Genomic DNA, 23973 nt, shown 5'->3' on the forward strand with positions numbered 1-23973 from the left:
GGTTAATTAGAGATAAGAGGCTCACAAACTTTCCTGATCTGGCTGGTTTTCAACCATGATACTCTGAATTTGGCCTCCTGAGTAGCTGTGATTACAGGTGGAACCACTGACACCCTGCTAGGTTTTGCTTTTCTTCGTGAAGACAACTAGAAATACAACAGACTGGGGGCACAGTTGCAGGGCAGTGAATGCTGGAGGCCCTGAGTTCAGTTCCCCACCCACTGCGGGAGAATTTGGGTTGTCATTGTCCATGTGTTCTCACCCTACCTGTAAATGTCTGGACAGCACTTCTAATTTTAAAAAAAAATCATTTGCAGGGCTGGGAAGGTGGCTCAGTGGTAGAGTGCTTGCCTTGCATGCATGAGGCCCTGGGTTCAATTCCTCAGCACCCCATAAGCAGAAAAAGCCAAAAGTGGTGTTGTGGCTCATGTGGTGGTAGAGCGCTAGCCTTGAAGAAGAGCTGGGGGACAGACAGCACCCAGACCCAGAGTTCAGGCCCCACAACCGACCCTCCCCCCTCAAAAAAAATCATTTGTTGTGCCACTCCTGGGGCTTGAGCTCAGGGCCTGAGACCCTGACCTCTTTTCCTTGAGGCTAGCGCTCCACCACTTGAGCCACAGCACCTCTTTCAGCTTGTTCTGAGTAGTTAATTGGAGATAAGAGTCTCTTGACTCTCAACTCTATCTTTCCTGCCTGGGCTGGCTTTGAACCAAGATCCTCAGATCTCAGCCTAAGTGGATACGAATACAGGTATAAGCCACCATCACCTAGCTCTCCTCTCACCTTCTGAGTAGCTGGAATTACAGGTATGTGCTACCAGTGCTGGCTCCTTTACTTCTCACTGTCCCAGGGACCAGCAGAACCATTGGGCTCTATCTTCCGGATAGCACTTCCCTTATCCACACTATAGGCACACGATCACAGTTACAATACACTTTCCTAATATAAGCTGTCCACGGCTTTTGGAGGCCTCAAGGGTTCCAGATGCGGCCAAATTCTCAGTTTCCTTTTTATCCATCTCACCCACAGAGCCCTGACTTCCCATTCTGAACATCCCAATGCTCACATGCTAATTCAAAAGGACTCCCCCCCCCCAAAAAAAAAAAGCCAGGAAGCTGAGTCTCTGAAAAGACCCAAAAACAAAACTGCATGAGTCTTCTCCTAAATCCCCAAAGATAGCTAGAAACTCCTTGACAGGGGAGCTTTAGTCACTTTGAGTGTCAACTCCTCAGGAGAAAACATGATTGGCTTGAGGTGTGATCATGCACTGTGTACTGGGCAGCAGGCATCCTGGGAAATGAGGGGCCAGGGCAGCATGCAGCTCCGGCCGTGGCTGTGGCATTTAAGTGCAGTGGGAAGCCTGAGTTTTGTGACCCTACCGTATGAAAAAAATTGAAAACAAGCCAATTCCACAGCAGTGTCACAAAGCATTGCCAGTTTAATAGTGCAGTCAAGCCAGGCACCGGTGGTTCATGCCTGTAATCCCAGCTACTCAGGAGGCTGAGATCTGAGGATAGCAGTTCAAAGCCAGCCCAGACAGAAAAGTCCATGAGACTCTTATCTCCAATAAACCACTCAGAAGTGGTGCTGTGGCTCAAGAGGTAGTAGCCTTGAGCTGTAGAGCTGAGGGATAGCACCCAGGCCGAGTTCAAGCCCCAGGACAGACAAAAAATAAAAAGTGCTGTCACCAAATCAGCTTCATAATTAACTTTTCCACATTGATACTTTGGACCTCTGGTAAACAAACCTCAGTTATGTTTCATGACCCTTGCTTCTGGACTGTCAGTTGAGGCTCACCGGGGGCCTTTTTTTGTATAAATTTTCCCTAAACGCTGGCAAATGTGTCTTCAAATGTTTGATCAGCAAGGGCAGAGCTGGGGTTTGAACCTGAGCACTAGAGCATGAAAAACTATTGAACTACCATTTATGGAGCAGGAGTGAAGTGAGAAGAAAGCAGGCTGTTAATATTAGGGGAGTATATTATTTATGGTATATTATTTAGATTGCTTGCTGTGAGATTTTATATGTAAAAAGATCATGAATGCAGGACTGGGAATGTGGCTTAGTGGTAGCATGCATGAAGCCCTGGGTTCGATCCCTCAGTACTACATACACAGAAAAAGCCAGAAGTGGTGCTATGGCTCAAGTGGTAGAGTGCTAGCCTTGAGCTAAAGAAGGTCAGGGACAATGCCCAGGCCCTGAGTTCAAGCCCCAGGACTGGCAAAAAAAAAAAAAAAGGAAGAAAAGAAAAATAGAAACAGAAATGGCTATTAGAATAAAATCAGAATAGTATTATGTCTACAGGGAACTGGATGGACCTAGAAAAAGTGAAGTCAGAGCCAGAGAGACAAAACACATGTCTCATGTGGAAGCTTGAGCTAAAATATAACCATGATGACATACCCACACTGATTAAATGATGGCATGCTCGGGGAGGAGTTCAAAGGTGGAACTCCTAAAGGATCATTTAACAAAAAGAACAACAAGTAGAAGCCTGTTTGGGGGGGATGGATGGAGGGCATGGGGGCGCACACAGAACGGAAGGAGGAAGGAGAGTGATTGCAGATATCGTGTTCTACATTATGTAAACATTGAACTATGTAACTTGAGGGTAGGGATGGGCCGGGGAAATGGGGGAGGAATGAAAGAAGAGGTAACATGGATCAAGATGCACTGTACTCATAACCTGACTTAGGTAACTGTAATCTCTTAGTATGACTACTTAAATTTTTTTTTTTTGGTTGGTTGTGGGGCTTGAACTCAGGGCCTGGGTACTGCCCCTGAGCTTTTTTGCTCAGGGCTAGCACTTGGAGCCACAGAGCTATTTCCAGTTTTCTGGTGATTCACTGGAGACAAATGTCTTATGGACTTTGCTGCCCAGCCCAGCTTTGAACCACGATCCTCAGATTTCAGCCTCCTGAGTAGCTAGGATGACAGGCGTGAACTACCAACACCTGGCCAATAAAATTTTTTGTTAATGATAAAAGGGCAGGGGGAATGGCTGCCATAGTAGAGCACCTGTCTGAGCAAACACAAGGTCCTAAGTTAAAAACAAAATTAAGCAACAACAAAACAACCAACTGCTGTGATGTGAGCTGGCAGCTCACAGCTATAATTCTCCCAGTTAGAAGGCTGAGACCTGAGGACCACGGTTCAAAGCCAAACAGGATGGACAAACCACCGAAATTCTTATCCCCAATTCACCTGGAGGTGTAGCTCAATTAGTGGAGTGCCAGCCTAGAGAAAAAGGTTAAGCAAGAGCTTCCGGTTCAGAGGTCAAGCACCAGTACTACAAACACAACGATCTATGCATATGATCTATGCATATGTGTGCGTGGGCGCACACAGATAGAGGAATGAGTTATTTCCTCTTTTTGGTACTTCGTTTCAGTTTGATTTTACAGGTGAAGTTTTTTGTTGTTTTTTTTTGGCGGGGGGGTGGGGGGTGGGGGGGGTCCGGTCATGGGGCCTGAACTCTGGGTCTGGGCGCTGTCCCTCAGCTCTTCAGTTCAAGGCAAGTACTCTACCACTTAAGCCACAGCGCCACTTCCAGCTTTTTTTTTTCTGCTTACGTGGTGCTGAGGAATCGAACCCAGGGCCTCATGCATGCAAAGCAAGCGCTCTACCACTGAGCCACCTTCCCAGCCCCTCAGTTTGATTTTACATACATACATACAGCTCAAAGGAAATCCTTTCTAGTCATGATTTGCCAAGAATTTTTGTTAATCATCAAAGTTTATAAAATACTTTATCAGAATCAAGTGATAATGGCTCCTTCCACCTAAATCTATGTGACTAAGTCTATTTAATATTAAACCATCCTAAGTCTGGGAAGATGGCTCAGTGGTAGAGTGCTTGCCTTGCATGCATAAGGCCATTGGTTCGATTCCTCAGCACCATATAAACAGAAAAAGCTGGAAGTGGGGCTGAGGCTCAAGTGATAAGAGTGCTAGTCTACAGTTGAAGAGCTGAGGGGCACGCCCAGGCTCAGAGTTCAGGCTCCATGACCGACCAAAAAAAATAAATAAATAAAATCAAACCATCCTTATGTTTATAGAACAGATATACTACTTTAAGCTGAGTGTTGGTGGCTCACACCTATCATTCTAGCAGGAGGCTGAGATCTGAGGATCACGGTTCCAAGTGAATTTGGGTAGAAAAGTCTGTAAAAGACTTTTATCTCTAATCAGCAAAAAGCCAAAAAAGGAGCTGTGGTTCAGTGGTAGACCTGCTAGCCTTAACCACAAAAGGTCAGGGACAGCACCCAGCCCCTGAGTTCAAGCCCCAAGACTAATACCAAAAAAACTCACACATTTTAAATCAAGAAATTCACTATTATTCATTTTGAAAAGGTAGGTCTGTAAACCAGAGTCCAGAAGTGCCCCTGAGCATGTTTCTACTCCATGATTCTCCATTCAGCCCACTGTTTGAATTTCCAATGTGATCAGATAAAGATTTCTATGAATGCTAACAGGCTGTGATGGAGGGCAGAGCAGACACTGGATAAGGACAGAAAATACCACATGCAGGGGCTGGGAAGGTGGCTCAGTGGTAGAGCGTTTGCCTTGCATGCTCAAGGCCCTGGGTTCGATTCCTCAGCACCACATAAGCAAAAAGAAAAAAAAAAAGCCGGAAGTGGCGCTGTGGCTCAAGTGGTAGAGCACTAACCTTGAGCTGAAGAGCTGAGGGACAGTGCCCAGGCCCAGAGTTCAGGCCCCACGACCGGACCCAAAAAAAAAAAAAAAAAAAAGAAAATACCACGTGCAATCTCAGTGACCATTTGTCCTAAGTCATGAACAGATGTGAAACTATTAGCAGTGCTCTTACCAAATTAGGAAAATAGAAAAACAGAAAACTTAACTGGACCAAATTACCCTACCAGGAAGACTTAGGAGAAAACGAGTGACACGGAGCATTCAGATTTTCCATTTTATTTAATCAAAGACTGGTGGATAAACATAAATACAGCACAATTACTTCAGATCATTCTTCATATTGTATACACAGACCAATGAACGTAATCTGAAAGAAACTTGCAGTCAGCAGTAAAATGCATTCAGCTTTTTCTTCCCTCGCTCAAAAACAAAACAAAACAAAAAAAAAAAAAAAAAAAGAAAAATGAAAAAACACACAAACTTAAAATCTCACCAGCACATACTCTCGTGTGACAAATGATCCTGACATAAATAGTGGTGCAAAGAAACTATGCTAACATATGTATAACCTTTGTTAATGGGGAAACAAACCAGAAGCAGCCATAATGATTAAGATACATTCAGTTACCAATGAACTAGCTGTGCCCGAGGGGCCTGGTGAACAGAGGATTGGTGTGAAAGAGAAAAGCTCTATCTACATAAACCACGAGGACCAAGCTGCAGGACAGCGCATGCGCGTGTAATACTGGAACCCAACACAGCCCTCCAAACTCACTCTCCAGGCCCGCTACGAGAGCCCTCTGCACGCAACTAAAATTAATCTTGAAAGAATAATACTTGCAAAGTTTAAGTCTTTTCAGCCACAGAAACTGCAATGGAAATAAATGTTCAGAGTCATTTTCAAAACAAAAACAAAAATCTATTCTTCTGATGACATGCATGATTAAAGGTCTATGCAAGATAACGCTGCTCTACATTCCCCACGACTAGAAAAAAACCTCAAGTCAGTTTTTAGTTTGCAGATGGTCAAAGGGTTTTGTATTCCAGCAGGAGCTCAAATCTTCTGGATCTTTTCACCAACAACTACTGGATTTTCTTTTCTGATTTTCTCAGCAGCATCAGCCTTGTAATTGTAAGAGCAGTTGTGTACATCTGAGTAGCGATGCACACCACAGTAAACATTTCCACACCGGCATTCAAACCCTGCAAGCAGTCAACATACACAAGTTAGATGACAGCAGTGTTCAGGTTAATTAGCATCAGGCAAAATCATCCTAATTAATTTTGTTTTGTTTACTTCTGGTGCCAATCCGAGAGCTTGAACTCAGGGCCTGGGTGCTGTGATCAAAGCTAATGTAGAGCCACAGCTCTACTTCTAGCTTTTTTAAAAAAAACTTTTTGGTGCCTAACTGGAGATAAGAGTCTCACAGACTTTCCTGTCCAGGCTGGCTTTTAACTATGATTCTCAGTAGCTAGGATGAGCCACCAGCATCAGGTATCCTGGCATACATTTTTTTCTTTTCCTTTCTTTCTTTTTTTTTTTTTTTGGGCCAATCCTGGGGCTTGAACTCAGGGCCTAGGGACTGTCCCTGAGTTTCTTTTTGCTCAAGGCTAGCACTCTACCACTTGAGCCACAGCACCACTTCTGGCTTTTTCTTTGTATGTGATACTGAGGAATCGAACCCAAGGGCTTCATGCATGCTAGGCAAGCACTCTACCACAGAGGCACATTCCCAGACCCTGGCATAATTTCTTTAGCTGCACCCTTACAGGTCACTAACAATGAGCTTTATTTCTCATTTTTATCTGTAAACACAAATCTGTAAGAGGGCAGGACTGCTTCCCTGTGCTCATGTTTCTCAGCCTTTCTTCCTGTCAAAAATACGCTAACTTCAACAATTAAAAAAATAAATAAGCCGGGTACCAGTGGCTCACACCTGTAATCTTACTCAGGAGGCTGAGATCTGAGGATCTTGGTTCAAAGCCAGCCCGGGCAAGCAAAGTCCGTGAGAGTCTTATCTCCATTAACCACCAGAAAACTAGAAGTGGCGCTGTGAGCTGAAGAGCTCAGGGATGGCCCAGGCCCAGAGTTCAAGCCCCATGATTGACAAAATAAATAAAGAGCCCCTATATCACTCTAAATCATTTTGCATGATAGAATGTCTTTGACTATGTCAACCCAAATTGGAAAAAGCGTGAGAATAAAGTAAAGAATAAAGTAAACTAATAAACTAGGAAAAAAGAAATGAGACATTGGAAATCTCATCATTTTAAAAATCAAAATGCTGAAATGTAAAAGAAGCCTACCATCAGGAGGAAACCTCAACGTTTAATTTGGAAAGATCAAACACCCTTCTGAAAGGACCATCGAGGGGCCGAGGGGCCACTGGTCACCCTGCACTCCTTTGCTAACAGGATGGAGAGCAGCCGGGGTGGGCACAGGTGCCAAGTTTCTTAGTGAGGCGGCACATCACAGCACCTGAGCCTCGTCTAGGCTCCAGGATTCCAGAAGAGTTAAGCCACCATGCTTAGTACTGAAGGACTGCAGGAAGCACCCGGTGGGGAATAAACACGCAGGAATGCCGCTTTAATTTCTGAAGAACTCCTAAAGCTATTTTCCTGAAGCAGGATTTCCACTCAAGATCGTATCTGCTCTTGTCAGGACTTTGTGCAGATTATTCAGAATAATGCCTGGCTGGGGTGACACGAATGCAGCAGTTTCTAGCCATAATTGCTGCCCTCCCAGTCACCCTGGGGCCTGTGCTCGCCGCCAGATGGGCAGCGCCACCAGGATTCACGCTGCTCCTTCAGGGCTCGGCTTGCACTTTTAAAAGCAGCCTCCACACATTAAAAAAAAAAATATATATATATCTGAGACGACTGGCTAGTGCTCTACCAACGTTGGAGCCATGCTTCCAACCCCAGCCTCCACACTTTTAAAAGCAGCCTCCATTTAGAGGCTGGAGGCCATCCCCTGCCTTCCACAGGACCTACGCCACCTGCCTGTCTACTGCCCTCAAATCCTGTGGAAACCAGGTTTTAAAAAGCCATTTATTTTATGACCAAGTATGGAATTCAAGCTTTTTTTTTTTATTTAAGAAAGATGGGGGTGGGGGGAGGTGGCTCTGTGGTAGAGTGCTTGCTTTGCATGCATGAGGACCTGGGTTTAATTCCTCAGCACCACATAAGCAGAAAAAGCCAGAAGTGGTGCTGTGGCTCAAGTGGTAGAGGTATTGAGGGACAGCGCCCAGGCCCAGAGTTCAGACCCCACGACCAGGGAAAAAAAAAAAAAGAAAGATCAGGGGGCAGAGAATGTGGCTTAGTGGTAGAGTGCTTGCCTAGCATGCATGAGGCTCTGGGTTCAATTCCTTGGTACCACAAAAACACAAAATAAAAGTAAAAATAACCCTCACAAATTACTAAAGAAAACCAGAAGCACAAGGCTACTTATCCAGCAGCCAGTGCCCCAGCAACTGTGGTGACATGACACTCTGCACTCTCCACACTGTTTTTTGGTTTTTTTTTTAGGTCTGAGTGCCAAACCTAACAACGTCTTTGTTATTAGTTAGCGCTCTACCAACCGAGCCCCGCTCCCCCTACCCCCCAGCCAATCCCTACACATAAGCCACTTGACCTCACGGACATGGACACTCACCAGTAAGGCCCACTTTCTTCCTGCACATGAAACAGCGATTCTTTTTCTGTTTTGGTTTCTCAAGAGACTTGCTTTGCTCTTCAGATGGCTGCTGTGCTGTATCTGCTACCGAAGCTGACAGAAACAAGAGAGTGCGAGTCAGAGTCCAGCTGTCCCCGGCCACTGGGGTACGTACCAGCCCACCCCACCCGGCCTGCAGCTTGCAGGAAGCAAATAGGGGTTATGCACTCATTACTCACACAAATAGGTGCTCATCCATTACTGGGTTTCTCCAGCACACAGGCGGAAATACACCCAGAGTATATAACTGACATGTGAACACAACTCTAGATGGTAGATTTTCTCCGTTTGTTTAAGCTGCATGCCCTAATTAGTTTCGAAATTATATACTTGACAAAAAAATAAATAAAAGATAAAAAGGAGGAATGCTACTTGGGGCTTCTAGGCTCCAGTAAGGCCTCTGCTGCTCTCATCTCCAGGGCTCACCCATTAAAATATTAGAGAAAAGAGAATGTTGTGATGGACAAGTAAATTGATCCACTGATGCACTAAAGCCAAGACCAAATGTACTAAGACTGAGGTTCGCTTACTACTCTCACCCATTTCCCTGTAAGCAGGCCCTGCTTGGTCACTAACGCCAGGCCTTCAGTGCTGTCCCCACAGGCAGACAGTGACATGACACAGGAGACACTGTTGTCACCTGTGAGTGCCTGTCCTGTCACCACAGGGGCCTCCTCTGTGGTGCACAGACACCTCTGCCCCCAACCACCAAGCTACAGGACAGGCCTTCTCTTCTCCTTACTCACTCTGCAGCTTCTCCATGAACACCCTGAACACTCAAGCCCATCTCCTGCACCCCTCTCCACTAATCCTGGCTGCTCACCCTGCAGCCAATCATCTGTCTCGAATGAAACCTACACGTTTAAAACTCAGGTGGTGCCAGGCACCAGTGGCAGTGCCTGGCCCTGAGTTCAAGGCCCAGGGGCCTGCCTTTGTCGGCCTCACACCCTGCTGTGAATAGGGAGGACTCATTTCCACTGGCTACCAATCACCTGTCCTTCTCTTTACCTGGCTAACTCCATCTGGCCACCATTCGCCCGTCCTGTTTACCTGGCTAACTCTATCTGTAACTCCACTCCATCTGGACTTCCTGCTCAACTCCAACCCCAGTGGCCCTGACCAGGAAGTGCTTCCTGTGTGTCCACCGCACCTTTCCACGGCCTGCATTGCCAGCTGGCCTTAGCCTGGCCTCCGTGAGTTCTCTGAGGACAGGCACATGCACAGTGCTCACCGCCCCCAAGGCTCCAAGCACTGTGGGGCGGCCCTCTGTGCCCCACATGCAGCTCCAGGAGCTGCCACACTCAGGCGTTCCAGCACCGCCCTTAGCTAACGTGCTATTCGAGAATCCCAAACCAGCTGACAGAAGAGACTGAGCAGGAAGGAAGGACTCTGCAATGACTGCCTCGTCTACAGACAAAGTTTTGCTTTATAAAACAAAGCAGGAACACCGCACACATTTTATTCCTAGACTAGGAGGGCCTGGAGGGCAAGACTTGAATGTCTTTCTTACAATTTTATCCCCAGTACCTACAAGAATCAAATAAGGTTTGACTATGTGCTTAGAACTCAAAAACAAATCAGTTTGTTGTCTCTGAAATAGCTACCCATAATCAGTTTTTCAAACCAATGATATTCAAACAAATTAACAGAGAAAATGGTTTAATGCAAGTAAACAATATCACCAACATCTTAAAAGACAAAAAAAAAAAAGACAAAGAAACAGGCCAGGCATCAGTGGCTCACACCTGTCATCCTAGCTACTCAGGAGGCTGAGATCTGAGGATCTCAGTTCAAAACCAGTCCAGGCAGGAAAGTCCACATGGACCTTATCTCCAATGAACCACCAGAAAACTAGAAGTGGCACTGTGGATCAAGTGGTAGAGTGCTAGCTTTCAGCAAAAGAGCACAGGAACAGCAGCCAAGCCCTGAGTTCAAGCCCCATGACCAACCATACCCCAACCCCAAAGAAAAAGAAAAGAGCCCCCCAAACTGGTGTTAACTATGGATACAAATGTGTGATGGGACCTGGAAAGGCAGACTGAAAAGACATCAGTGCCATGTACACAGATGCTGCTTCATGCCTAAACCAAAGCAGTCCCAACACAAATCTAGAGACGGGAACAGATGGCTTCTCATCACGTGAAGCAAACGCACAGCTTTAAGCATTAGGGGACTAGAAAAGCCTTTTGAGAGCTGCAAATGTGGTCTACTGGTAGAGTGCTTGCCTTGCATGTACTAAGTGATTCCTTAGTACCACATAAACAGAAAAAGCCAGAACTGGTGCTGTGGTTCATGTGATAGAGTGCTAGCCTTGAAAAAAAAGGACAGTGCTCAGGTCCTGAGTTCAAGCCCCAGGACTGGCAACAAAAAAAAAAAGCCTTCTAATTAGACAGAAACCTGGGGCCAATGAGTGTCAAATATTCGCCCCAATCTTACCTGAAATGTGGCTAAAAAGCCTGAATTTACACAGGCACCATTTGAATTCATAGGCTACTATATTGTGTAAGTCTGGTTCCCAGAAATGATTGTTCCTCAACTCTTCAGAACTGGGTGGATCCCCCATTTGGAAATGGACTAGTCATGAAAAGCTGGTGAATGCATGCCCACGGCGCCCCAGAGCTGCCACAGCTCCCTGTGGGAGGCCCACACGACCCGCTAACTGAACTGGAACCCGGCTAGAAAAGGCCTATGCACTGCCCTGGGCGGGAACATTAGTTTAACTACCCACATGGAGGATCACATTCAAGAGGAACAAGGCCCTCTGCTCTGGGTCCTGTGGAAAGAAAAGAGAGAAAGCAAATTAATCACAAGAGTATACACTCCTTACACACTATGTCTGCTGGAGCATTTTCATCCACAGTGTAAACAATAAAACAACACAAGATATCATCAATATCCCTAACATTACCTAGCTCATCGTGGCAAGGGATACCTGTCCACATAATGCTGGAGGCCAGGTTGCATCTCCTTAATCCTTGATCGAGGGCTAAGCTTTTCTCCATTCATTCTGGCTGTGTTCCAGGGCCTCCAGCACACAGGTGCAGCACCAGGGATCTACCCCAGCAAGACTCTGGGAAGGCAACTATTTCTTCTTTCTATATACTACTGTGGAGCAGAAGGTCTCTCACACGTACCTGCCTGGAAGCCACGATTCTTTTTTTTTTTTTTTTGGGTCCGGTCGTGGGGCCATAACTCTGGGTCTGGGCGCTGTCCCTCAGCTCTTCAGCTCAAGGCTAGCGCTCTACCGCTTGAAACAGCGCCACTTCCGGCTTTTTTCTTTTTGCTTATGTGGTGCTGAGGAATCAAACCCAGGGCCTCAGGCATGCAAGTCAAGTACTCTACCACTGAGCCACCTTCCCAGCCCTAAGCCACGATTCTTAAGACTTCAGCCTCCGGAGTAGCTAGAATTATGAACAGGTGTGAGACTCTAGTTGCCTGGCTGTATCTGGCATTTTTTTCAGGAGCCACATTAACAAGTAATAACATCATCAATGACAGAATACTAATTAAGGCTCTCTAGCACATGAGCCATGCTCAGCCCACGTTCATTCTTCTGAACGCAGAAGGCTGGCATCTGTCAGAAATTTGATGCTTGTAGCGCTGGGAATGTAGCTCAGTGGTACAGTGCTTGCCTCTACTTAGCATGCATGAAGTCCTGGGTTTTATTCCTCAGTACCACATACACAGAAAAGGCTGGAAGTGGCTCGAGTGGTAGAGTGCCAGCCTTGAGCAAAATGGAGCTCAAGAACAGTGCCCAGGCCCTGAGTTCAAGCCCTAGGATAGGGAAAGGGAAAAAAAAAAAGATGATGCTTGTGCTACTAAGTGACGCTGGACCCTGGAAGACTTGAACACCAGAAGTGCAGAAGGGTGTGCAGACTTCCCACCTTGTTGCCCGGATCCATGAGGAAGCACTCCAATGGAAACTGCAAGTCCTACAGCTTGACTGGTCTTTCTCAAGACTTTTTGCAACTTTCATCCATTCTCATTTTTAGCCTCACCAAGTTTTCCCAAATGAGTCCAAAGGAGTCTTTCCTGTGATTGCTGAGAACTTACGTTTAGACAATTCAACTTGTATGAAGAACCCTCCAGCCAGGCGCTGGTGGCTCACACTTGTAATCTCAGCTACGAGGCTGAGATCTGAGGATCATGGTTCGAAGCCAGCCTGGGCAGGCAAGTCCATGAGACTCTTATCAACAATTAACCATCAGGAAACTCAAAGTGGTGCTCAAAGCGGTAGAGCGCTGGCCTTGAGTGAAAAAGCCCTGACACACACACACACACACACACACACACACACACACACACACACAATCTGAAGGTGAAACTTACATGTGAGTTGCCAAAGGCTCACACACACACACACACACACACACACACACACACACACACACACAAAATCTGAAGGTGAAACTTACATGTGAGTTGCCAAAGGCTTACTTACATTGAAATTGCAAATGCTAGGTCTTTAGGAAATTTCAAGTTAATATCTGTTTAGCCTAAAAGTCATTAAATCATCCATTTTTTTAAAAAAAAGGCTCTAAGCTTTTCAAATACTCTAAAAATCATTAAATCATCCATTAAAAAAAAAAAAAGGCTTTTCAAATACTCTTAACTTCACCTTGGATGGAGCCAGGACCACCTTCTGAATTCATGGACTTAAGGGAGGTTGGGGGACAGTAAAATTCTCTGTATACTAGACTGGTATAAAGGCACATCATAATTATTAGTGCACCACACAATCTTCCTTCTTTGTCAGACGAGAATGATAATTATTGGTGCACTCACGTTTTTGGGGTTTTTTTTGCTAGTCTTGGGGCTTGAACTCTGGGCCTGGGCACCGTCTGACCTTCTTTTTGCTCAAGGCTAATGTTCTACCACTTGAGCCACAGCACCACTTCTGGCTTTTTCTGTGTATGTGGTACTGAGGAATTGAACCCAGGGCTTCATGCATGCTAGACAAGCACTCTACCACCAGCCCTGCACTCATGATCTTTTCATATATAAAATCTCATGGCGATGATCTATGTATCATAAATAATATACTCCCCTGAGATTAACAGCCTGCTTTCTTCCTTCTCACTTCACTCCTGCTCCACCTAGCTCCCCGTTCTGCTCTTGTGCTCTGAGGTCTTCCTGCTCCTCCAAATACCTGCCCCGACACCAATCAGCCCTTCCACCACAGAGCCTACTATTTAGTACCAATGACTCATGCCATCTCGAAATTCTATCCTTTCTACACTCTTACATCTTCACTCGCCAAAGCCCTTCACCAACCTCCCAGTCCAACGCAGCCGCCCCACTCAGCCACCCACCATAGTGAAACCGAGAGCTCCGGTCCCACTCCTGTCAAACACTCAGCTGACTTTTCTGTTTTTGCTCCATCCCTGCTCTTCCTTAAAATCTCTACCTAACTAAAAGACTGATCATTTGTTTAACCATTTATAGTAATAAATTAGGTGACTCGCATTGTAGATCCACTTTAAAAATCTATACAAATTGTGGAGCATTTGTGGAGCCTGAAATAAGGAAAATCAGCTATGTCACTTAAATGTAAAACATCTAGTATCGTAATAAAAACCAAGTTATCGGCTAAACAGACGGTGCCTCGGCGAGCACCTGTCCCAGGGACCCTGTGTGACGAGAGGGATGAGCACGCACACACCTTGCAGATCTTCCGTTTCTGGTACTGCTTTGTCCACAGATGAGCTTTCCACTTGGGAAGATGCAACAGACTCTGATAAAAGTGACTGATTTGATACAGGGCTAAAAAAGCAAAGCAAAGATAGTTGCATTTCTTTAATGAAAAATGATTTTTTAACTTCAATTAGTCTTGTCTCTTGACAGGCTCACTATAGTGTCCAGGTTTATCTCAAATTTAGGGGCACAAGCAACCTCCTGCCCTCAGCCTTCTGACTGCTGGGACTACAGGCATGTGCCAACCTGCCTGGGAATATCTTGATTATCTCATGCCTGTCTCCCTAGCTACTCAAGAGGCTGCTATGTTAGGACTACAGAAAGTCCATTAACCACAGAAAAAGCTCGAAATGGTGCTGTAGCTCAAGTGGCAGAGTGCTAGCCTTATGCAAAAGGAGCTTAGGAACAACACCCAGGCCCAGAGTTCAAGGCCCAGAACTGGGAAACAAAATTTTAAAAAGATAAATAAAAGATCATCTCCACACATGAATACTAAAGTGATGTAAATATACATATATATTATATATATATATTTTTTTTGGGTCGGTCATGAGGCTTGAACTCTGGGCCTGGGCGCTGTCCCTCAGCTCTTCAGCTCAAGGCGAGCGCTCTACCACGTGAGCTACAGCGCCACTTCTGGTTTTCTAGTGGTTTATTGGAGATAGGAGTCTCACGGTCTTTCCTGCCCGGGCTGGCTTTGAACCGCAATTCTCAGATCTCAGCCTCCTGAGTAGCTAGGATTACAGGTGTGAGCCACTGACGCCTGGCTGTAAATATGATTTTTATAGAATACACAGACACATGCTTGTAACTTAACACAATCATAGAGCTTTGAAACTGGAGAGCAATCTGCACGATCTGTTTGTGTTTTGGTATCCAAAACAATAATGCATGTCCTTCAGGCAGACCACGAAGGCATTAAATGAAAACAAGGTGACACCAGCATGCCAGACAATCCCTACCCAAAGCTATCCATGGTGTCCCCCCAACCCCCCCATGTAGAAAATGGACCACAGGGCAGGGCCACAATGTGCTTAACTGGTTTCTACCAGAATAAAAGAATGTCACTTAAACAAATACTTCTGAATGTAACTCAACTCTGACTCAATGTTAAAACAAATGAGTACTGAACCATATGACAGCATTACACAAACTGTGACAAGAATTTTGTGTGCTAATATTTGCTGACTACCATTTTTAAAACTTCAGTCATGGGCTAGAATATAGTAAAGGAAGAAATGAAAATCTATGTGAAAGGACATCTAAAGCCAAGTGCTGATGGCTCACTCCTGTAATCCTAGCTACTCAGGAGGTTGAGATCTGAGGATCATGGTTCAAAGTAAGCCTAGGCAGGCAAGTCTGTGAGACTTTCAACTCCAACTAACCAGCAAAAAGCTGGAAGTGGGGGTATGACTCAAGTGGCAGTCAGTGCCAGCCATGAGTGAAGAGGCTCAGAGACTGTGCTCAGGCCCTGAGTTCAAGCCAGCAGGACCAGCATCTCTACCCAAAAAAAGGGAGGAAAAAAATCTTAAAAAGACTTAAAAAGACATCCTTCCCCAATATTAAATCAATAAAAAGCTTTTTTTTTTTTTAACAGTTAAGATACAATTTTAGGCCAATTAATTGTGAGAAAAAGCATCTTTTCTATCAAAGTAATCTGCTTCCTCCATCTGTTAATCTTGAGACCTGTTTTTCCAAAGGGTTCCTGCCTTGGCCAGGTGGCTTGGCCTTTATTAAGTACACACCTCGCTCCCCCCGCCCCACCAAATTCTGTTTGAAGCTCTTTAATTACATCCTAGTAATTAAGCCCAATCTTTTTGCATAGTGAACCTGAGTGCAGCCAATAGGAGCAGAGGGACGGGCCTGCTGGGTTAGGGATAAAAAGGAAGCGGCCTGCCAGCATTGTGCGCTTGCCTGCTGGATTTTTGGCTGATAGCGTGCACTTCTGCAGAGGTAAACTCTGCCTTGCTGAATTCCTTTTGAGTTGATGTCTTTATTCCTATGTGACACCTCAACATCACAAGCTGTTTCTAACAGAATCCTACAGTGTTTTTACACGGTGTCCTTAATAGAACTATGAAAAGTAGAGCCCTTTCTTTATCCAATCACCATCCAGAGTGGCCCTTACCTTGGCTGCACAGATGAAGACGTGGAGTCCAATGCTGACTGCGCTTCTGGGACGCTGCCATCCGTGCACTGAACTGGTAAAGATTCAGACAGACTACTGACAGAAGTCGCTGCAATGCAACCACAGCCCACATTAGCCAGGCTGAGCTCAGGGTAGCCCACACCCCGTCCACAAAACACAACGCAGAGACTCCGCTTGACTACAGACATGGTCCACTGTTTTTAGCTGAAAACCAAAATGTTGTTTGCTGATGAGAACCTGTTTCTTAATGTTGGGGGCTAGACTTGGGGCCTACAGCACATAAAGCCTGTGCTCTATACACTGAGCTTACAGCCAAGTCCTAAAATATTTAAAACTTTTTAAACAGTTTTTTTTTTCTTCCCTTCTCCTTGCTGATCTCTATAGAACTTTTTCGTGTATGTGCCAGGATCAGAGCTTCAACTTAGGGCCTGGTATCCTTGCTCAGCTTTTTTGCTCATGGCTGGTGCTCTAACATTTCAGCCAAGCCTCTGGTCTGGTATTTGCTTGTCTCTTCAACCTTTCTACCCAGGCTGGCTTTGAACCTCAATCTTCAAATCCCAGCCTCCTGAGTAGCTAGGAGTAGCTAGCGGCATGAACTGGCACTCAGCTAAAACATACTAATTTTAACCAAGAAGGAAACGGATAAGTTGTATATATGAGTGAACTTCAATTTCTCAGGATTAAATATCACCCAAACTCAAGTCCTTTAATTCATAAGCACTTTCCAGTACTGGCTTATAAATGAGAAACTTCAAGATTAGTTAGCAGTAAGGCAGATAGAAGTTCAGAGTAAATATGCTCAACTTTCCTTTCCTGTTCTTCATGAGAAAATATGGACGCTAATGGAAGTCACATTCATCTGATCTGGGCCTTATGAAAATTCGTAACTTTTGACAAAACGGGTCTTGTTTTTTAGTTAAATATGAACTAATTACGACCCCATAAAAACCTTAAACATGAAGCATCAGCTTGTACTTTGTGGGCTGCAAAAATCTATCCAGGTTTTGGCCCACACTGGCACCATGCTAGATAAATGGCTCAGACTCCTCATTTAGCAGAACTTAACCCTCCTGTTCTCTGGGTATCATACTTGCTAGAAAGATACTCTATCACCTGGGCCACGCCTCCAGTCCATCATGATCCTCCTTATGCAACTGCTAAAACCAAAGACCTTCTCCATTCCAGGAAAATCCTCTGCTACAGAAAACCCAAACAAACCAATGAACTGAGCTTGAGTATTTCTTTCTAACTCTTGAGTCACCTGACTATACTCCATCATCATGAAGTCAGTTTCCAATAAGCCTGGTTGTGGCTGTCTATAATCCTTGACAAACCCAAGCACTCTTTCTTTCAACAGCTACTGGGCTAATGAGGGAGCCAAGCCCTCTTACAGCCACATTCCCTGGCCTTACTTTCTAAGATGGCCAGCACTGCTTACTTCAAGTGTTTTAATAAAGTAGTGAGAGTTCTGCAGCACAGCAGACTGGGGTTAGATCTGCAGTGTTTTGAGGATGGACACTCACTCTGGTCCCCAAGATAATGACCACCAATGTGCACTGAGAAACTTTCCTAACAGGACTGTGGCAATATAAGTACAATGGGAAGCAGAGTGGGGCTAGCTGCATTGGACTGTGCAGGGACCGACAGACGGACAGATGAACGGAGTGTCACTGTGACAGTGCTACTTACCAGGTGGGCTTATTCTACCATTACTACTATTCTGTCTTTGAAGATGTTCTTTGTAGCACACTGAGCACATGCCGTTTGTGCGAGGGTTCCCATAAAATCCGCAGCCAGTGGAACAAAGCATAGGCACTTGGCTGTGATTGGTCTCTTGAGCCATGCTCCTCGGTTGTACACCTAAAATATACACACAATCAGCAAGGAACTTAAACCCCAGGCTTCCGCTGTACGCTAGGCCAAAGCTGCTTGCTTTCTATAAAAAAGAGGAGACCCCCTACAAACTCACCCACTTCCACCTAACCATCCCAAGACACAGGGCTATGATAGACAAGAGAGAAAGAGAGACCTGTGAGTTTCTACCTCTAACCCATTGGACATGGTGAGACTAGACTGGCTCAACATGCAGGGAAGTCCTTGAGAACAGGACTGGTAGGGAGACTGACATTAGGAAACCTTTTTTTAAAGTACAGTTCAGTTTGAACCTTTCTAGTAATGACAAGTAGGCATCATAACTTTCTGGTGTGTGACACTGTTCATGCTACCAGACATTTCTTTCACCTAAATTGAGATGACCACTGTGGGATGGGGGAAGAGGGGCTGCAGAAAGGACTTCACAAGAATTTCAGAACCAAGAATTGCGAAGAACTTATCTAGATAGGAAAAGGAAGCAGCAGATTTTGTATTTCCATTAAAAAGCAATGTGCTAGCCAAGAGTGGTGGTGCCAGTCCGTAATCCTGTCACTGGGCAGGGCCGTGAAAAGCCAAAGAAGAATGATCAGGAATTGAAGCTTGTCAAGTCTGGTGCACATGCACAACTGTGCACATAAAAACCAAACCAAGGTCCCCCAGCTGTTGAAGACAGTGCTCAGATCTTCAGACACGCACTGAATCATGAGTCACCTCAGAATCCATCAGCACCGCCAAACTGGAAAAAACCTCAGATCTCCACATCCCTTGCTGCCATGTAAATATGCATTGCCAACAAAAGCCATGATGAAGAGGACGGTTCAGACAGCTCATCTACTGTCTGGATTGGGAGAGTTGTTCCTGACAGACAGTGTTGCAGCATTCTTTTTTTTTTTTTGGAGGGGGAGTGGTCCTGGGGCTTGAGCTCTGGGCCTGGGTGCTGTCCTTGAGCTCTGTTACTCAAGGTTAGCTCTCTACACCACTTGAGCCACAGCTCCACTTGTGTCTGGTTTTGGTGGTTCATTGGAGATGAGTCTCAGACTTTCCTGCCCAGGCTGGCTTTGAACAATGATACTCAGATCTCAGCCTCCTAAGTGCTGGGATGACAGGTGTGAGCCACCAAATGCCTGGCTCTTCTTTTTTAAATTAATGTTTGAGCTGGGCACCTGTGGCTCAGCTCAAGAGGCTGAGATCTGAGGATCATTGTTCTCCAATAAACCACCAGAAAACCGGAAGTGGCACTGTGGCTCAAGTGGTAGAACGCTTGCTTTGTTGCTGAAAAGCTGAGGGACAGTGCACAGGCCCAGAGTCCCAGTCCCATGATTGACAAAAAATAAAAATTATGTTTGTCTAGTTGTAACTAACTTGTGTAAATGCCCAACAAAGCGAAGGTAACTGGTAAGCAAAAGTGATGGAGGCTGGGTTTCTGTCCAGTGCATTCTTCAAATGCAGTGGTTTTCAAAGTCTGGGCTCTCAGAAGGGAAAGGCAGCACTGTTAGCAGGAGCTCCAACCCTTTCTCAAGCTTGTCATTGGGCAGCAGAGAGCAGGAGCTGTGGGAAAGGCAAGGAGAAGCCACGGAACCTTCTCAACGCGCCCAATGAGGCACTGGCCCTAAACGACTCTATAGTCATAGCCATCCATCACACAGAAGTAGCGCTCTCTGACAGTGAACATGCATGCATCTTGCTAATGTTCTGAGACTATATGGAAGACACATTCTAGGGAAATATGATTTTCCCCCAGTTCTAGGGCTTAAACTCAGGGCCTGGGCACTGTCTCTGAGCTTCTTTTGGTTCAAGGCTAGCACTCTACCAACTGAGCCACAGTGCCACTTTTCAGCTTTTTGCTGGCTGACTGGAGATAAATGTCTCATGGCCTTTCCTGCCTACGCTGGCTTCTAATCACCCAGTGCTCAGATCTCAGCCTCTGGAGTAGCTGGAAATACAGGTATGTGCTACCAGCACTGGGCTCAGTGGTAATAATAATGAAATGTGTTTAGTTGATACTGAATTAGCTTTAGAAAAACCTCAGATAAGAGTCAGTGAACCAGTGTTTTCCCAGTAGCCATTGTACTGTGGTACAAAATTCTTCATGAACAAGAGATCCATTCAAAGTGAAGAATAAACATTTGATTTAATGTTGACAAGACACAAAGGTTTTATGTGGTCCAGATTCCTCACTGCAACTCCTCTACAATGTCCATGGCAGCCAGCATCTGTCAAGGTCTGGCCTAATACCAAAGAACAGCCACTCCATTATTTGAAAAGGTTATTTAAATATTCTTTTCCAACTGGAGAGGGGCCAGATTTTCTTTGTATCATAGTACATATTAAACCTGAGGAAATCATGAGAATTTTGCTATTGAGCAAGGCCCCAAAGAGATTTGTAAAAATGAATTAACAATGCCACTCTTATCACTAAAGAACTCAGGAGGGAGTGTCCACAAAAAACCTTGAAATCAATTAGTGTTAAACTTTAATTTGTCGCAGATTAGCTTGTAATATAACAAATCAACAAATACCACTACATTTTGTTATATCCAAAATCTCTTCAAATGCTCTTGGAAATGTAAAGTCATGAAAGCAAAATTTTTGAGAACTCATTGCTGCAAAATGTAGTTTCTCAATCCAGACACAGTATTAATGAGCAGACACTAATTTTTAAGTGTGTGTGCACATGTGCATGTATATGTATACACACAACCCACACATAGCATTTCAAAGGGATGCATGCACATACACCCATCACAGACATAACATTAAGGTAGGTACATGCACAAGTGCAAGCATGCACACGCACGCGCACACACACACACAAACCAAGCACAGTATTTAGGGGCAAACATTCACTCTTGAAGGGAGGAGGAACACACACACACAAACCCTATTCTCCTTTTGCATAAATACAGTTATAGGAAGTGGCACTGTGACTTAAAGTGGTAAAGCGCTAGCCTTGAGCAAAAAGGAGCTTAGGGACAGCACCCAGGCTCTGAATTCAAGCCCTACAACCGACAAAACACACACACATAGAGAAGTATACATACAATATAAATAGATATATAGTATCTGTATACTTTGATTTTGTGGAGATGGGCACTGATTGGAAAAAAAATCTTTATTTATTTTTTGCTTGGTCATGGGGCTTGAACTCTGGGCCTGGACGCTGTCCCTGCGCTCTTCAGCTCAAGGCCAGTGCTCTACCACTTGAGCCCTTCTGGTTTTCTGGTAGTTCATTTAAGAGTCTCATAGACTTTCCTGCCTGAGCTGGCTTTGAACAGTGATCCTCAGATCTGAGCCTCCTGAGTAGCTAGGATTACAGGTGTGAGCCACCTGGCTTAGGAAAAAAAATTCTTAAGGGCTGCTTCTCATTGGCAGGTATGAGAATAAATACAGCACAGTATCAACTAATGGCATTAAAATGTCAGTAAGAGCAGAATGAACTTTCCCAGTGCAGCTGCACAGTCTTGACAAGTGATGGGCAGAAGACACAGTATACTTCCACAGACATGGATCAAAGTACAATGTGGCTATCAACTTTTTCATAATAATACTTGCTTTAGAACAGTAAGATTAACCGGTGGCCAGTGGCTCACACCTATAATTCTAGCTCATCAGGAGGCTGAGATCTGGGGATTGTGGTTCAAAGCCAGACCAGCTAGCAAAGTCTGTGATACTCTTGTTTCCAATTAACCAGAAAAAAGCCAGATGTGGAGCTGTGGTTCAAATGGTAGAGTGTTAGCCTTGAGTGAAAAAAACTAAAGGACAGTGTCCAGGTCCTGAGTTCAAGGCCCAAGACTGGTGGAAAAAAACAAAACAAAATCCCAGTCAGATTAAAATTCAAAACACACAATATGAGCTGTTCTCCAAAGCCACACTGCCCTGCACACGAGCACACTAACAGGGTAACAATGGTTTTCAGAGCTCAAGAGGCACAAAGAATTTCATGGTTAACTTTAAAAAGAAAAGAAAGAAACCAACCACACCTGTGCATTTTAGGACACAAAATGTACCTTTTATGGGAGACTCAGAAAGACCCAAAGCTGGCCAGGTGCCCGTGGCTCGCATTTGAGAGGCTGCAAGGATGCAGTCCAAGGCCAGCCTCTGACAGTGAGTTCACAAGGTCCCTATGGACAGCTGGACATGGGGTGGGCCCCGTTACCAGAGCCATGAAGGGAAGCCTTAAAACAGGCGGGCAAAGACTGCCTTGCCTGGCCAGCATAAGGCAAGGTTCAAACCTCAGTACCACCAAAGCAAATAAACCAAACCATACAAAGCTTCTGGCTTATGGTATGTAAATGTGTAAAGTCATGGAGCACTTAGGCCAGCATCTAGACCATTACCCGGCATCCAGACCAGTAAACAGCCTGCAGGGCAATTAGGCTGATGCTGAAAGGATAGGGGGGTGGGAGGGGAGGAAGGAGAAGGCTGAACAATTTTCATCAGATCCCTAACATACTTAAACAAGGCTCCTCCAGCATTCACAACTTATCTTCATTTAAAGATTTTGAATTTCATTCAGTTGTGAATCTTCAGTTGTTTTTAATGTCTCTTTGCCTAATAAGTTCTTATCAGTATAAATCCATGAGATTAAATACTTAAATTCCTACAATAAAACAGCAATGAGTGAATTGAATATAGGCTGGATTATAAGGGCAAATCCATGCCAATTAATCCTATTTCCCTTTGCTTCATTTCATAGAATTAAGTCAGTTACCTAGCTGCAACTGTTTTCACTTTGAAAAATCTCACATTCTTAATTGTTCATTTCATCCCTTCCCATCTGAAGGCTTGGCTTCTGAGCTCTGTATCCCTGCCTCGCTGCAGGCCTGGAACATTTGTCTTACCACATTACTGTGTGAAAGAGGAGTACCCAGCCTAGCACTCACAACTTACCCCATTTCTCACTTAAGTGTGCTGTGTGGATGGAGAATGGTGGTGGAGTCAGGTGATGCCAGTGTGATTCCCACCTCTGTCATCCCAGCTGGGCAAGTTCCCACACAGCCTTACACTCAGATGCCTGGGAGGGAGTGCGCTTAGACCCAGGCTAAACAATGCCTGCAGGCATGGCTTGTGCTCTGCCTCAATGAAAGCACACCACCCTTTGTTTTCTTTCACCTACATCTCCTAGAAGGGTCTAGCTCACACAGCTCCCTGCTCTGCAAATGGCATCCGCTTCTGGACTCTGCTGTGAAATCCGCTCTGTGGCAGGAACCGCTCTGTATTCCTAGAGAAGCTGTCTGTACCGCCTGCTAGGACAAGGCCACTTCATCTCCTCCCCACTGGGCCAAGGCCTCAGAGGGTACAGCTCGTTTTCTGGCTAAATTTTTTCTTCAAATAGCCGGAATGCCTAATATGTATTCTGTAAAAAAAATTCCTTGGAAAATTTATTTAATTGTTGTTCTATGTATTGTTGGTTATTTTCAGTTGGAAAAGGCAGGTGAACATATTTAATGGGAACTGTTTTACACTGCAGTATTCATTAAAGAAAAAAAGAGGGCTGGAAATGTGGCTCAGTAGTACAGTGCTTGCCTAACCTGCATGAAAGCCCTGGGTTCGATTCCTTAGTACCACATCCACAGAAAAAGCAGGAAGTAGCACTGTGGCTCAAGTGATAAAGTGCTAGCCTTAAGCAAAAGAAGCTCAGAGACAGTGCCTAGGCCCTGAGTTCAAGCCCCAGGACTGAGTAAAAAAACAAAAGAGAAAGAAACTGAGACAGTCTTCCTTGAGCATGGCTAGCAGCCATAATGTAGAGCAGCTACTACCTGGCCAACTTCAGTTAACTCCACCTCAGTCACATTTGACTGGGGCATATATTAATTTTTTTTAAGCAGCTGCAATGTGAGGACGAGGAGTGTGAGCACTGCAAGCAAGATTCTGAATTCACACCCCAG

At 45.0% G+C, this 23973-nt stretch overlaps 1 protein-coding gene across 9 annotated transcripts in view; it reads right to left on the minus strand.

The window, feature by feature from the left end:
• Window positions 1-4915: 4915 nt before the first annotated feature.
• Window positions 4916-23973, minus strand: part of Zfand6 (zinc finger AN1-type containing 6) — a 65271-nt gene continuing 46213 nt past the window's right edge. For all 9 annotated transcript variants that reach the window (XM_042697704.1, XM_042697702.1, XM_042697700.1 and 6 more), the window contains 6 exons: window positions 17903-18073; window positions 16193-16301; window positions 14033-14133; window positions 11099-11143; window positions 8311-8424; window positions 4916-5858 (listed from right to left, as the gene is read on the minus strand). In XM_042697704.1, the coding sequence (XP_042553638.1) occupies window positions 5710-5858; window positions 8311-8424; window positions 11099-11143; window positions 14033-14133; window positions 16193-16301; window positions 17903-18056 (672 nt within the window). In that variant the 5' untranslated portion in view covers window positions 18057-18073 and the 3' untranslated portion in view covers window positions 4916-5709. The remainder of the gene's footprint in view (window positions 5859-8310; window positions 8425-11098; window positions 11144-14032; window positions 14134-16192; window positions 16302-17902; window positions 18074-23973) is intronic.

This window comes from Dipodomys spectabilis, unplaced genomic scaffold (assembly GCF_019054845.1).
Source record: "Dipodomys spectabilis isolate Male_0828 unplaced genomic scaffold, ASM1905484v1 ptg000228l, whole genome shotgun sequence".
Classification (NCBI taxonomy): domain Eukaryota; kingdom Metazoa; phylum Chordata; class Mammalia; order Rodentia; family Heteromyidae; genus Dipodomys; species Dipodomys spectabilis.